The sequence below is a fragment of the Geotrypetes seraphini genome, chromosome 11, assembly GCF_902459505.1.
Source record: "Geotrypetes seraphini chromosome 11, aGeoSer1.1, whole genome shotgun sequence".
NCBI classification, from domain to species: domain Eukaryota; kingdom Metazoa; phylum Chordata; class Amphibia; order Gymnophiona; family Dermophiidae; genus Geotrypetes; species Geotrypetes seraphini.
The window spans coordinates 68,504,515-68,519,569 of NC_047094.1; the positions used below are offsets into that span (position 1 = coordinate 68,504,515).

Here is a 15,055-nt window from a genome sequence, read left to right on the forward strand (position 1 = left end):
CAGCCTCAGGCGATCAAGATAGGCTGCCAACGTCGGGGCCTTCCCTCTGTGAGTCTCGCCTGTTCGGAAACAGGAAGTTGAAACAAAATAGGCGGGACTCAGAGAGTGAAGGTCCCGACATTGGCAGCGTGTCTTGATCGCCGCCCCTGCCGAGTTGCTGAAGAGGGCCGCGGGGAAGTTGCGATTAGACCGGAGAGAGCTGCAGATTCAGGTGCAGGTGGAGGGAGATGGTCAGCGTGTGCGAGCAAGATCCTGGGGAGCCTTCACAGTGGCTGTCTCCCCTCCCACCAGCTCTCCAATTTGCCAGGGCAGTGATTTACCGGCAACTTCCTGCAGACAAGTACCGAGAGCTGCTGGAAGGGGAGGAAGCCACTGTAGGAGGCTGGGAAGGTCTGGAAAAGGGAGAGCTGTTACTGGACTTGAAGGGAATTAGAAGGAGAGGTGCTGCTGGGAGGGGAGGAGGGAAAGGGATGGGAAGAGAGTTACTGTTGGATAGAGGGAGGAGGGAAGGGAGAAGAAGGAGAGATGCTGCTGGGAGGGGAGGAGGGAAAGGGATGGGAAGAGAGTTAATGTTGGATAGAGGGAGGAGGGAAGGGAGAAGAAGGAGAGATGCTGCTGGGAGGGAGGAGGGAAAGGGATGGGAAGAGAGTTAATGTTGGATAGAGGGAGGAGGGAAGGGAGAAGGAAAAAAGGAAGGAGGGTAGGGAGAAAGAAAAAAGGAAGGAAACAGCTGGCAGGGAGATTACAGGAGGGAAAGGGAGTCAGGGTGGAATGGAGAGATCAGATGAGAGAAAGGGGAGAGAGAGGAATGAGAAAGTAGAGAGACATTGATGCTGGAAAGGGGGTCAGCAGAGAAATAAGAGAGGGATAAAGATGCTAGATCTGGTGTAAGAGAGATAAAAATGAAGAAGGCAGTGAAGCTGGAATGAATGATGTAAAAAGGAGAGAGGATGATGGACAAGGAAGAGGGGCATAGAAAGAAGTCAGATACATATGGAAGGGGGAAAGGGCAGACATTGGATGGAACGGGCAGATGCTGGAAGGAAAAGAGTGAAAAGAAGATGAAAGCAGAAACCAGAGACAAGAAAAGGTAGAAAAAAATAATTTTATTTCTATTTTGTCATTAGAATATATCCTGCTAGAGACATAACTGGGGACTGCAGTATTCTGTTAGCATGATATTTCTATGTAGTATTCTATAATAACTTGGCTTGTTCAGTTTTCTTGGTAGTAGAGGGGATATATGTGAAGGGGAGGGGAGACAGGGGTTTTGTTGGTCTATGCTCTGTATATTTGTATTTATAAAATCACAATTGTTCAGAATATTGTTTCTTTTTATACTTTAATAAAATACGTTCAATATAAAATCATAATTGCGGCTTGTGCAGATGGGATCAGATGGTTTGCGGGGACCGAGCTCGCGGAGATGGGGCGTAAACGGGGTTTTTTAATTTTAGTCCTAGTAGTTTGCCGGTCCACAAAATAATTCTTTTATTTCTGCCGGTCCACGGATGTAAAAAGGTTGAAGAACACTGCTTTAAGACTACTCTCCTAATAACTGTTCACCTTAAAATATAGCTCCATCGCTCCTCCCCACAGTAATCGGCATTGCTATTCTTTATTCCCTTCTAGAGAATGACACGGTGGCGGGTTACTCGCGGCTAGCTGCGCTTAGCCGCGGGTAGCCCGCCGAAACGGGGAAGAAAAAATAGTGGCCTCTGCGGGACGGGGACAAGGCCATTCACCGCCCCGTGGAGCGGTGAATGGACTTGTCCCCACAGTGAGGCAATCAAGGATCGCGCGGTCCCCGCCATCTCCCTCCTCCTTACCGCCGGTTGAATTTCTGCCGGTCCGCGCAAAAAAAAAGCCTCCTTCCTTTTTCCCTGCTCTTACCGCCATGCTCATGCTGCAGTTACTAAAGCCGACAGGAAGTCTTTCCGACATCAATTCTGACGTCGGAGAGGATGTTCTGGGCCAGCCAATCGCTGCCTGGCTGGCCCAGAACGTCCTCTCCGACTTCAGAATTGAGTCGGAAAGACTTCCTGTCGGCTTTAGTAGCTGCAGCATGAGCATGGCGGTAAGAGCAGGGGAAAAGAAAGGAGGCTTTTTTTTTTTTTTTTGAGTGGCAGGGAGGCAGCAGGCTGGCTTTGTCTAGGGAGGGAGAAAGGTAGGCAGGCAGGATTCGGGGGTGGGGGTGGGACAAAGTGTAGAAGGCAGTGAGAGGGACATAGGAAGGAGGCACTAGGGGCACTAAAGAAAGGAAGGGGCACTAAGGACATGGGAAGGAGGCACTGGGGCACTAAAGACATGGGGAGGAGGCACTGGGGGCACTAAAGACAGGAAGGGGCACTAAGTACATGGGAAGGAGGCACTGGGGGCACTAAAGACATGGGGAGGAGGCACTGGGGGCACTAAAGACAGGAAGGGGCACTAAGGACATGGGAAGGAGGCACAGGGGCACTAAAGACAGGAAGAGGCACTAAAGACATGGGAAGGAGGCACTGGGGGCACTAAAGACTTGGGAAGGAGGCACCGGGGGCACTAAGGACATAGGAAGGAAAGAGGGAGGGAATAGAAAGGGACAATTCTTGGGCCTGAGTGCAGAAAGAAAGAAATGAAAGAAAGGATACACAGACAGAAGGAAACGCAACCAGAGACTCATGAAATCAATCACCAGACTGCAAAGATAGGAAAAATGATTTTATTTTCAATTTAGTGATCAAAATGTGTCAGTTTTGAGAAGTTATATCTGCTGTCTATATTTTGCACTATATTTGTCTATTTTTCTATAGTTACTGAGGTGACCGAGCTTGCGGAGATGGGGCGGTAACAGGGTTTTCAAATTTTAGTCCTAGTAGTTTGCCGGTCCACAAAAGAATTCTTTTATTTCTGCCAGTGTAAAAAGGTTGAAAAACACTGATGTACAGTATGCCGGATTTCTTTTTCGCCCAGCCGCACGCATTTAAAAAGCCGCGCTTGCGCGGCTGCTCGAGTTGATCAATCTTCTCCTCTCTTACAACTTCCTGTTTCCGGTTGCATCAGAGGAGAATATTGAACAAATGAGCACCCGCATGTGTGGCTGGGCGAAAAAGAAAGCCGGCATACTCTACATCTAAGGTGAGATGGAGGGAGGGAGATGGCAGAACACTGCAATCGGTCGGGTGTCTGCTGTTTTTGTATCACTGCTGCCTGTGCTCACGTTCCAGATCCACCTGCATTTTTAGTGTGCACAATTGACCTGATTCGAGCTATAGGTGAACATGGGGGACACGTCATTGCAAGGGAGGACAAGTCAATTGATTTATTTTATGTTCTGTTTTTACTACAGGGCAGAGGCACTGAAACAGATTCTCAGTGCAGTAGTAGTAGTAGTGGTGGCAGGATTCTCTTCTGTCTTCATGGTGTTTCGCAGTACTGAGGCTTATATGGATGCTGCGGGGACGGTGACGGGGCGGTGAATGGGATGGCAGTGGCGGTGACGGGGCGGTGAAAGGGATGGTGGTGACGGGGCGGTGAAGGGAACGGCGGTGACGGGGCGGTGCAGAGGATAGTGGGCCGGGGACGGTGCAGTGACGGGGACAGATTTTTTCCCCGTGTCATTCTCTAGTCCCTTCCCACAATGACCAGACACCAAGGTTATGGTGCTGGGCTGCTGCAGGGCCTTAAACATCTCTGTGTGCTCAAGGCCCCACAGCAGCACAGAGCTATAACCTTGTTGTCAGTTTCAGCCAGGAGAAGAGGTAAGAAGAGAGATCTGATCATCACAGGAGGTGAGGGGTGAAGGGGATGAAAGATGGAGAAGAGAAATGCCCTCGTTAATAGCCCACCCTAAACTCTAGAAAAAAAGCCATTTAAAACAATATGGTACCAGTCCAGAAATTCTCCACAGACCTACCTTTGGTGACACTTGAGACAACAGTGAGGCTGGGGCTGCCTGCAGGAGATGGCTGTATAATGGGAATGGCCTGAGGTGCTGCTGTAGCGATGACCTTCCCATTTGCAGGAGGAAGGGTGAAGTGGATACTGGCAGTGGCAGAGGCTCCAGGTACCTTGCTCCCAGCTACTTGCAAATGCTGAGGAAGGGTGGGCAAAATATACTGAACTTGAGTAATGCCACCAGGCTTAGTGGGAGGGGTAGAAAGAAGCTGCTGTGGTTGTAGAATGCTGAGGGGCAAGGGCCCATTTTGGCTTCCTGTTGCATTCTGAGTAATGAACTGCAATGGGGACTGCTGGGCAAGGGTCCCAGAAGGTATGACAGTGACAGGAGACTGAATGGTGCCAGACACAGGAACACCTCCCCCACTAGATGTTGGTTGCCCATAATTTGAAGTTCCTACCAGCAGATTTGTCACCATATTCCCAGGGGCTGCCTGGGGTTTCAAGTGAGGGGAGGCAGCAGTGGCAGCTTGAGGTCCCAGAGCCTGCAGGTGCTTCTTGTCTGTTCCTGGAGCATACACTACCCCAATTCCCACAGAAGGTAGGGGAGAGCCTGAGATCCGTCCAACTGGCATGGCCCCAGAGGTTACTGTGCTGCCAGCCATGGATATGTCTGTTCTGCTGGAACACCCAGGCATCCGGCCCAACATTGCAAACTGCTGCTGTACCTCCAGCGGTCCAAGGAGGCCCGATTCTCCACTGCTTTGGGAGCGTGGCATAGAAGTACAGGCAGGGAAGGGCTTGCTAGCAATTGGGATGGGTGTGCTGCTGACAGATTTCACCACATTAGTCACCATGGTTGATGCTGTTTTCAGTGCAGCCACTTCTCCCAAGGATCCTTGACTAGTAACCAGTACGCTTCCTACTGAGGGAGCCTGCGGGCAACTGGTGGTTCCTGGTACATTCACAACACCATCTGCAGTCACCAGCTGCCAATGAGGAGCACCACTCGAAGGAGACAGGTAAGAGCTGTTGCTAGCTCCATGGATGCTAGGCGAAACCAATGCCTGCGGTAAACTGGAAGCAATAACAGACTGTCCGCTGAAATGCAATGTGGTGCTTCCACCCCCACTGTCCTCCGGCTTGAGAGGTACTACTGGCTTCTGTCCTGAGCTTTCAGGTCTCTTCTTCTTGTAAGCCATGCTAGGATCTGCCACAGTAAAGCGCACACTGGAGTTTTTAGGGGTGGGGTTTTGTAGTCGGACAGGCTGACGTGAGTCACCGGGCTTGAAACTACTTGGAGTCAGCTGGAAAGTGCTGCAGGATCTTACAGATGTTTGTGGTTGTTCTGTGCTCTGGATGAGGGGACTACCCTGTGCCATAGCCACCTCCAAAGGCCTGCTACTCTCTGTTCTCGGTGGCAGGAGCTTGTCAGGCATCGTTTCACCAGATGTGCGGCAGACGGCATAGCTCCCAGGGTGAGAAGAGGATCGGAGGGTGGGGGAGAATAGCTTCTGGTTGTGGCTCTGTACAGGAGGAAAAAAACGCCTATTAAACCATTTCCTGCTGCTACAGCAAATCAAACAGTACAGCTAGGGTAGTTGCAGATTTTAATTTTAGAGATCATGTTTCTATCATATTAACAAAGTGGGGTATGGGGCCCGTTGACATCTTACATTTCTTCACTATAGTAGAACTTTGAGTAGGAGTCTGTTTTTGATTGTTTTCATACACATTCAGGGAAGGGGGGGATTATTTCTGTTTTAATTTTGTTCTTTGAGTAATTGCACTTGGGGTGGGTAGAAGGATGGGAGGGTATTATTGATTAGAATAGGGTAAGGTTTTGGCAATAACCTATGTTTTTTGTGTTTTATTGAATAATCATAGAGTGGGTGGGTGGGAGAAAATGGTTGGCTATGATTACTTGTAAATTGAATGTGCTCTTATTGTATTATTATTATATGTTACATTTTTATGTATTGCACTATTGAAGTTTGGAAAATCAATAAAGAATTAAAAACAAAAACAAAAAAAAAACCCAAAGCACCATTAGATATTAACCAGGATGTGCATCCAATTTAAGAATTTGGTGATGATTTCTAAAGTAATGCATGCATTGGGACACAAACACGTTGCTGATCAACTACATATTTATGAACCATGCTACTGATTAAGGTCACGGGAAGCTTTGCTTCATATTCTCTTAACAACTGAAGCAGAACCAGTAGGCACCAGGGACAGTTCCTCATACAAAAGGCAATTTATTAGGGGAAAGGGCCCTTTTACAAAGCCAATTCCTATGAGCTTTGGTGCATTTACTGTGGCAGTATCACTATCATGGCTTTGTAAAAGGGGCCCTAAGACAATATGCTTTTAGCTAAAATATTTGAGGTTTATACACAATGATAAGACACAATTGTTTAAGCAGGCTTTTAATTGCTGATTTGATGTTTGTAATTGTGATTTTAGATAGGCCCGGATTCCCTAACCAATGCCTTTGTCGTCAGCCGTCTTAAAAACGGCTGCCGATCACGTGTCAATCGTGCAACGGTGCTATTTAAAGAATCGCGCCTCCAGCAAAAATAGGCGCCAGAAATGTAGGGCCAGGGTTTTCCAGGCCTACATTTCTGGTGCCTACCTTTGATGTGAATCACGCCTCAGAGGTGCTTTATGGCACCTAACACCATTTCCAACATTAGCCACGCTTACAGTGGCAATAAGTGTCGTAAAGTGCCTATGGAGGCACAATTCCAACACTGATTTTCAAGGTGTTGGTAGGCACCTTGAAAATCAGTTTAAAATGTTGTTTAAATGGCATTTTTTCTTGAGCTTGGGTGCCTACTGGCGCCTAAAAAAAAATCAGTGCTGTTTAGAGAATCCAAGCCTTAGTATTTGACACTATTATCAGTCAGAATCAACCCCCAACAGAAACAGATGTATAAATATCAATATAACGACTGATTTAGGATTTCATTTTAATTTACCCTGGCTTTTACAAAGCCGCAGTAGAGGTTTCTACCATGGGCAGGCAGGGTAAATGCTCCAATGCTCATAGAATTCCACAAGTGTCGGAGCATTTACCTTGAACGCCGGCCCGCTTTGTATACAGAGCCCTTATTTATTATTAACTGTTATTTCATGAAGAAATTTACCCAGAGCTGTTTACAATTTATTGCATAGTAATCAGGTACTCTTAAGTATATTCCTTATCTGTCCCGGCAGGCTCACGATCTAACTGTGGTACCTGGGGCAATGGAATATTTATAATAATAATAATAAACAGTTTATATACCGCAGGACCGTGAAGTTCTATGCAGTTTACAATGATTAAAAATGCTACAAATTGAGTAGAACTGCCAGGTTAAAACTAGTGAATAGCGGCTCTAGAGATCAGTTATTGTGGGAAAGATTGTACAAATCAACTGCCTAAGTACTTCAGGAACAGATATGTTTTTAGGTTCCTGAATTCCCCATAAGTATTAGCAAGCATAAGTAATTGTTCCAGGTCTTTACCCCATAATGCTGCTTGATATGAGAGAAGATGTTGATGATGACTTTTGAATTTACATCCTCTAGCCGGTGGAGATACAAAGTTCAGGTGTGAGCAGATGCTAAGAGACAGACCGAGCTGCAAGCAGTAAACGGTTGGCTGAGGAGATGGTGCGAAGAGGAGGGTTTCCACTTTGTACGGAACTGGACAACTTTTTGGGGGAAGAACAAGCTCTACAGGAGGGACGGACTGCACCTGAGCACGGCTGGGACGAGGTTGCTGGCACGTAACGTCCAGAGCAGCATAGACTTGGCTTTAAACTGAGGAGAAGGGGAAAGCCAACAGTCGACCTGACCTCGACACATCGGACCAAAGTATCAAACAAGGATACTGAACCAGAAATTTGTAAAAGAGGGCTCGGGACTGAGAGGGAACTTTTGGGAAAAGGACACAAGGACGCAATGCAGGGAGCCAATGCACAAACGAACCTAGCAAGCAGAACTAAGAGAGAGCAACAGGAGCCAGAGGGTCATCCAAACATGGGGGAGCAGGCTGAGGACAACATAGACACACCGCAGGATGGGGATGAACACAACAAAGCTCGGGGGCTGGCAACCCATGAGGAGGTTGGCAGGGGCGCCAAACCACGAGGAAAACCAGCGGAAAAGGCAAACAACCAGGACTTAAATTGCCTATACACTAATGCTAGGAGCCTAAGAGCCAAAATGGGAGAATTAGAAGTCATAGCCAGTACAAAGGACCTGGACATAATAGGAGTCACAGAAATGTGGTGGACTGACGACAACAAATGGGATGTGGCTATACCAGGGTACAAACTCTACAGGAGGGACAGGACACACAAGAAGGGTAGAGGAATAGCGCTTTATATAAAGGACTCCATACCTTCAACCAGGATAGAAACAACAGTAAGGGCGGACGACTTGGAATCACTATGGATTAAGCTACCTGGAGGAGCTGGAGCAGACATAAAATTGGGCCTGTACTATCGCCCACCTGGACAACCGGAAGCACTCGACCAGGACCTGGAGGCTGAGCTGAGACAGATATGCAAAAGCGGAAGCGTGATGGTGATGGGAGACTTCAACTACCCTGGGATAGACTGGAGTATTGGACACTCAAACTTAACAAGGGAGACCAAATTCCTGGAAACCACGAGGGACTGTTTCATGGAACAGCTGGTCACGGAACCAACACGGGGGGATGCAACTCTCGATCTAATCCTCAATGGGCTAGGGGGACCTGCAAAGGAGGTGGCGGTGCTAGAACCCCTAGGAAACAGCGATCACAACATGATCCAGTGCAAGCTGGAAATTGGACCATCAAAGGTGAAAAGATCCACAGCGACAGCACTCAACTTCAAAAAAGGGAATTATGATGGCATGAGGAAATTGGTGGGAAAGAAACTCAACGGTAACGCAAGGAAGATGGAGTCTGTAGAAAAAGCCTGGTCCCTACTCAAGGGCACGGTGCAAGAGGCACAGAACCTGTACATCCCCAGATTCAGGAAGGGGTGCAAAAAAAACCAAACAAAAAACCCAGCGTGGATAACAACTGCGGTGAAAAAGGCGATAAGTGACAAGAAAGCATCGTTCAAAAAATGGAAAAAGGACCAAACAAAGGACAACCAAAAGGAGCACAAAGAACACCAAAGGGAGTGTCACCGTGTGGTTAGAAAAGCTAAAAGAGAATATGAGGAGAGACTGGCGGGGGAAGCAAGAAACTTCAAATCGTTCTTCAGATATGTGAAGGGGAAGCAATCGGCAAGGGAAGAAGTGGGGCCATTGGATGATGGAGACAAAAAAGGAGTGGTAAAGGAGGAAAAAGAGATAGCAGACAGGTTAAATAAGTTCCTCACGTCAGTCTTCACGAGGGAGGACACATCCAATATTCCGGAACCGGAGGACATCGTAAATGGGGATCGGGATGAAAAGCTGGTCCAACTAGAGGTAAGCCAAGAGGATGTCCTCAGGCAGATAGACAGACTAAAGAGCGACAAATCGCCAGGTCCGGACAGCATTCACCCAAGGGTACTCAAGGAACTAAGGAACGTAATAGCAGAGCCACTTCGCCAAATATGTAACCTATCCTTAAAAACTGGAGAGATCCCGGAGGATTGGAAAATTGCAAATGTCACACCCATCTTCAAGAAGGGTTCAAGGGGGGACCCGGGGAACTACAGGCCGGTGAGCTTGACCTCGGTCCCGGGAAAAATGATGGAAGCATTGATTAAGGACAGTATCTGTGAACACATAGAAAACAATGGACAGCTAAAGTCGAGCCAGCACGGCTTCTGCAAGGGTAGGTCATGCCTCACAAACTTATTGTACTTCTTTGAGGGGGTAAACAGACAGGTGGATAAAGGGGAATCCATTGACATCATTTACCTTGACTTTCAAAAAGCCTTTGACAAGGTACCGCACGAAAGACTGCTTAAAAAGCTGTGGAGACACGGGGTGCAAGGGGAGGTCCACCGATGGATCAAAAACTGGCTGGCAGACAGAAAACAGAGGGTTGGAGTGAAGGGCCATTACTCAGACTGGCATGGGGTCACGAGCGGAGTTCCGCAGGGGTCGGTGCTGGGACCGCTCCTGTTTAATATATTTATTAATGACCTGGAGGCGGGAACAAATTGCGAAGTTATTAAATTTGCGGATGACACCAAACTCTACCGCAGGGTTGAAACCATGGAAGACTGCGAAGATCTGCAAAGGGACCTAACGACGCTAGAAGAATGGGCCAAAAAATGGCAAATGAACTTTAACGTAGGGAAATGCAAGGTCATGCATGTAGGGAAAAAGAACCCGATGTTCAGCTACAAAATGGGAGGATCACTGCTAGGGGTAAGTAACCTTGAAAGAGACCTGGGAGTGATGGTGGACACGTCTTTGAAGGCGTCGGCACAGTGCGCCACAGCCTCAAGAAAAGCAAACAAGATGTTGGGTATCATTAAGAAGGGTATCACGACCAGGACAAAGGAGGTCATCCTGCCACTGTATCGTGCAATGGTGCGACCGCATCTGGAGTACTGTGTCCAGTATTGGTCGCCGTACCTCAAAAAGGACATGGCGGTACTTGAGGGAGTCCAGAGAAGAGCAACTAAACTGATAAGAGGTATGGAAAACCTCTCATATACTGACAGACTGAAAAAGCTGGGGCTGTTCTCCCTGGAAAAGCGGAGACTTAGAGGAGACATGATAGAAACCTTCAAGATCCTGAAGGGTATAGAAAAAGTAGACAGGGACAGATTTTTCAGATTATGGGGAACCACAAGTACAAGGGGGCACTCGGAAAAATTAAAAGGAGACAGGTTTAAAACAAATGCCAGAAAGTTCTTTTTCACCCAGAGGGTGGTGGACACATGGAACGCGCTTCCGGAGGCTGTGATAGGCCGGAGCACGTTACAAGGCTTCAAAGAAGGTTTGGATAGGTTCCTAGAGGATAAAGGAATTGAGGGGTACAGATAAGAGTAGCGGTAGGTTATAGGGATAGTCTGGGACCATTGCTCAGGAAATGGGCCTGATGGGCCACCGCGGGAGCGGACCGCTGGGCGAGATGGACCTCTGGTCTGCCTCAGCGGAGGCAACTTCTTATGTTCTTATGTTCTTATGAGCTTCTCTTATGTCTGTTGGTTTAGTGACTTGCCCAGAATTACAAGGAGCCGACTGGGATTGAAATCACAACCATCTAGGTTCTGAGGCAGCAACTCTAACTACTAGGACACCTCCACCACTTAACTGATTTTCACTGCTTTCTACATTATTAAATATGTTCTACAGTAAAAATGTTATGTGCAGGGTTTTATGTTTGAAAATATTTAATGCTATTGCAACAATAGATTGCTATTTATTACAGTGCATACTGAATATGTTGTACACTATTTTGAACTTTTTTAGAAAAAACTTTTTAGAATTATCCAATTATACTGTGCGAGAATTTCCAATATTTCACAGGATGCTAACTATTTTGAAATAAGTCTAGATTTCCAGGTCATGCTACATTGCATCAGTCACCGCCATCATGGGACTCTTCCCACCTCCTTACCTTGCTCCCAAGATCATCCCCAGACATGCCATCGCTATCACTGTCTGTCACCCGTTCCTTGCACTTCAGGTCAATGTCTCCAGTGCTGAAGCTGTCATCTACCAGCAGCAAGAGAGGAGGAGAGATGGAAAGAGTGTCACTATGCAGGTGAATCTAAGCACTGAAAGCATATGGCTCTCCTCTCTATTATTAACTCTCTTAGGACAGAATTGTCATTTGTTAAGTTCAAGACAGACTTAAAAAACTTACTTTTTCATCCAACATTTTTATCATGATAGATTTGTACAATCTTGTCTTCACAGCTAGTTCCTAGAAGCAGCATCTTTGCCCAGTTATTTGAAGTCTAAATTATTAACCATCTCATTCCTTCCCTTGTGGATGAGGTCTAATTATAATTTTTAATTTTCTCTCTTTTATTTGTTTAGAAATTGTAAAGTTTGCCTTTTATGCTGTAAAAAGCTTTGCTGCAAGATTTTTGAAAGGCAATAAATCACTATATGGCAACTCCTCCAGCCTCTTAACCATTTTAGTCGCCCTTCTCTGGATCCTTTCAAGTAGCATCATGTCCTTCTTCATGTACGACGACCAGTGCTGGACACAGTACTCCAGGTGAGGGCGCACCATGGCCTAGTAGAGCGGCATGATAACCTTCTCCAATCTGTTCATGATCCCCTTCTTTATAATTCCTAGCATTCTGTTCGCCCTTTTTGCTGACAACGCACATTGCGTGGATGGCTTCATCGACTTGTCGATCATAACTCACAAGTCTCTTTCCTGAGAGGTCTCTCCAAGTACCACCCCGGACATCTTGTACTCGTGCTTGAGATTTTTGATACCAACATGCATCACTTTACACTTATCCACGTTGTACCTCATCTGCCATGTCGATGCCCATTCCTCGAGCTTGATTATGTCACGTTGTAGATCTTCACAATTCCCCTGCGTCTTCACTACTCTGAATAACTTTGTGTCGTCTGCAAATTTAGTCACCTCGCTCGTCGTACCTATGTCCAGATCGTTTATAAAGATGTTGAAGAGTACGGGTCCAAGCACCAAGGCCTGCAGCACCCCACTGGTGACGCTCTTCCAGTCCGAGTATTGCCCATTTACCCCCACTCTCTGTTTCCTGTACTCCAGCCAGTTTTTGATCCACGTGAGTATTTCTCCCTCGATTCCATAACTCACAATTTTACGAAGTAGTCGTTCATGCGGAACCTTGTCGAATGCCTTCTGAAAGTCCAGATATACAATGTCAACCGGATCGCCCTTGTCTATCTGCTTGTTTACTCCCTCGAAAAAGTGCAGCAAGTTTGTCAGACAAGATCTGCCTTTACTGAAATCGTGCTGGCTGGTCCTCATCAGACCGTGTCCATTAAGGTGATCAATGATGCAGTCCTTTATCAGCGCCTCTACCATCTTTCCTGTTTCAGAGGTCAGACTCACCGGTCTGTAGTTTCTCGGGTCTCCCCTCAAACCTTTTTTGAAGATCAGTGTAACATTCGCCACCTTCCAGTCCTCTGGAATCTTTCCTGTTTTGATTGGCAGATTGGCTATTAGTTGAAGCAGTTCAGCTATGGTCCCTTTCAGCTCCTTGATGACCCTCGGGTGGATGCCATCCGGTCCCGGGGATTTATCGCTCTTAAGCCTGTCGATCTGCCTGCATACCTTTTTTAGGCTGACCGTAGACCCTGTCAGTTTCCCGTTTTTGCTTCCAGCATATAGCCTGATATGTTCCGGTATGCTGCGAATATCCTCTTTGGTAAATACAGACGCATAAAATGTGTTCAGTCTGTCGGCGATTGCTTTGTCCTCCTTTAGTGATCCCTTTATTCCTTGGTCATCCAATGGTCCCACCGCTTCCTTCATGGGTCGTTTCCCTTTAATATATCTAAAGAACGGCTTGAAATTTTTCGCCTCCTTGGCTATTTTTTCCTCATAGTCTCTTTTTGCCACTTTTACCGTCTTATGGCACCTGCGTTGAAGTTGTTTGTGCTTATTCCAGTTTTCATTTGTTTTTGACCTTTTCCATTCCTTAATCGAAGATTTTTTGTCTCTGATCACTTCCTTTACCTCTACAGTGAGCCATGCCGGTTCTTTATTCTTTTTCCTCTTTAATCCCTTATTGATACGTGGTATATATAGATTTTGCCCCTCAGTGACCGTATCCTTAAAAAGAGACCAAGCTTGTTCAGCGTCTATATAGTATTTATCCTCTTCTTAATTTTCTTCCCCACCATGCTTCTCATCCCTTCGTAATTTCCTTTTCGGAAGTTTAGGGCTGTGGCCGTCGTTCTGGACCGACGTTTTGCCCCTATTTCCAGGTTGAAGCATATCATATTGTGATCGCTGTTTCCCAGCGTCCCTTCTACTTCTACATTCTGTGCCGATCCTCGCAGCCCATTTAGAACTAAGTCCAGAATTGCGTTTCCTCTTGTGTTATCTTTGACAAGTTGTTCCAGGAAGCAATCGCCTACAGCATTTAATTACAGGCCGGTAAGTCTTACATCAATAGTGTGTAAACTTATGGAAACGTTGATTAAACACAAATTAGATATGGTTCTGGACGATGAGAGGCTGAGGGATCCCCATCAGCATGGATTTACAAAGGGAAGGTCCTGCCAATCCAATCTAATCAGCTTCTTTGACTGGGTAACAAAAAAACTGGATATGGGAAAGTCCCTGGATGTAGTGTATCTGGACTTCAGTAAGGCTTTTGATAGTATCCCACACTGTAGATTATTGAACAAGATGAGCTCGCTAGGACTTGGAGAAACATTAACTGCATGGGTTAAAGACTGGCTCAGTGGCAGACTTCAAAGGGTGGTGGTAAACGGCACTCCCTCTGAAAAGTCGGATGTGTTCAGTGGAGTACCGCAGGGCTCGGTCCTGTGTCCAATCCTATTTAATATCTTCATACGGGATCTACCTCAGGGACTTCAGGGTAAAATTACATTATTTGCTAAATTATGTAATGTGGTAGGCAGAGGTACCGTACCCGACAATATGACACAGGACCTACTTTTACTGGAGAAATGGTCTACTATTTGGCAGCTGAGCTTTAATGCCAAGAAGTGTAAAGTTATGCACCTTGGTAGCGGAAACCCTTGCAGAACCTACACTCTGAATGGTGAGACCTTAACTAGAACTGTTACAGAACGGGACCTGGGAGTAATCATTAGTGAAGATATAAAGGCCGCCAATCAAGTGGAGAAAGCTTCATCCAAGGCTAGACAGATGCTGGGTTGCATCCGGAGAAGTTTTGTCAGCCGTAAGCCCGAAGTGGTAATGCCACTTTACAGGTCAATGGTGAGACCACATCTGGAATACTGTGTTCAATTTTGGAGGCCACATTATTGAAAGGATATGTTGAGAATGGAGTCGGTTCAGAGATTGGCCACTAGGATGGTCTCGGGACTCAAGGATCTCCCATATCAAGAACGACTAGGTAGGTTGCAGCTATACTCTCTCGAGGAACGCAGAGAGAGGGGAGACATGATAGAAACGTTTAAATATGTTACTGGCGGTATGGAGATGGAAGAAGACATCTTTTTCCTTACAGGACCTACGGCGACAAGAGGGCATCTGCTAAAAATCAGGGGTGGGAGATTTCATGGGGACATTAGGAAG

The 15,055-nt window shown here is 46.6% G+C and overlaps 1 protein-coding gene across 4 annotated transcripts in view; it reads right to left on the minus strand.

Moving 5' to 3' along the window:
* CIC (capicua transcriptional repressor) overlaps positions 1-15,055 on the minus strand; it is a 245,949-nt gene that overhangs the window by 52,634 nt on the left and 178,260 nt on the right. For all 4 annotated transcript variants that reach the window (XM_033963466.1, XM_033963465.1, XM_033963463.1 and 1 more), the window contains exons 10-11: positions 11,429-11,526; positions 3,896-5,402 (exon numbers count right to left, since the gene is read on the minus strand). In XM_033963466.1, the coding sequence (XP_033819357.1) occupies positions 3,896-5,402; positions 11,429-11,526 (1,605 nt within the window). The remainder of the gene's footprint in view (positions 1-3,895; positions 5,403-11,428; positions 11,527-15,055) is intronic.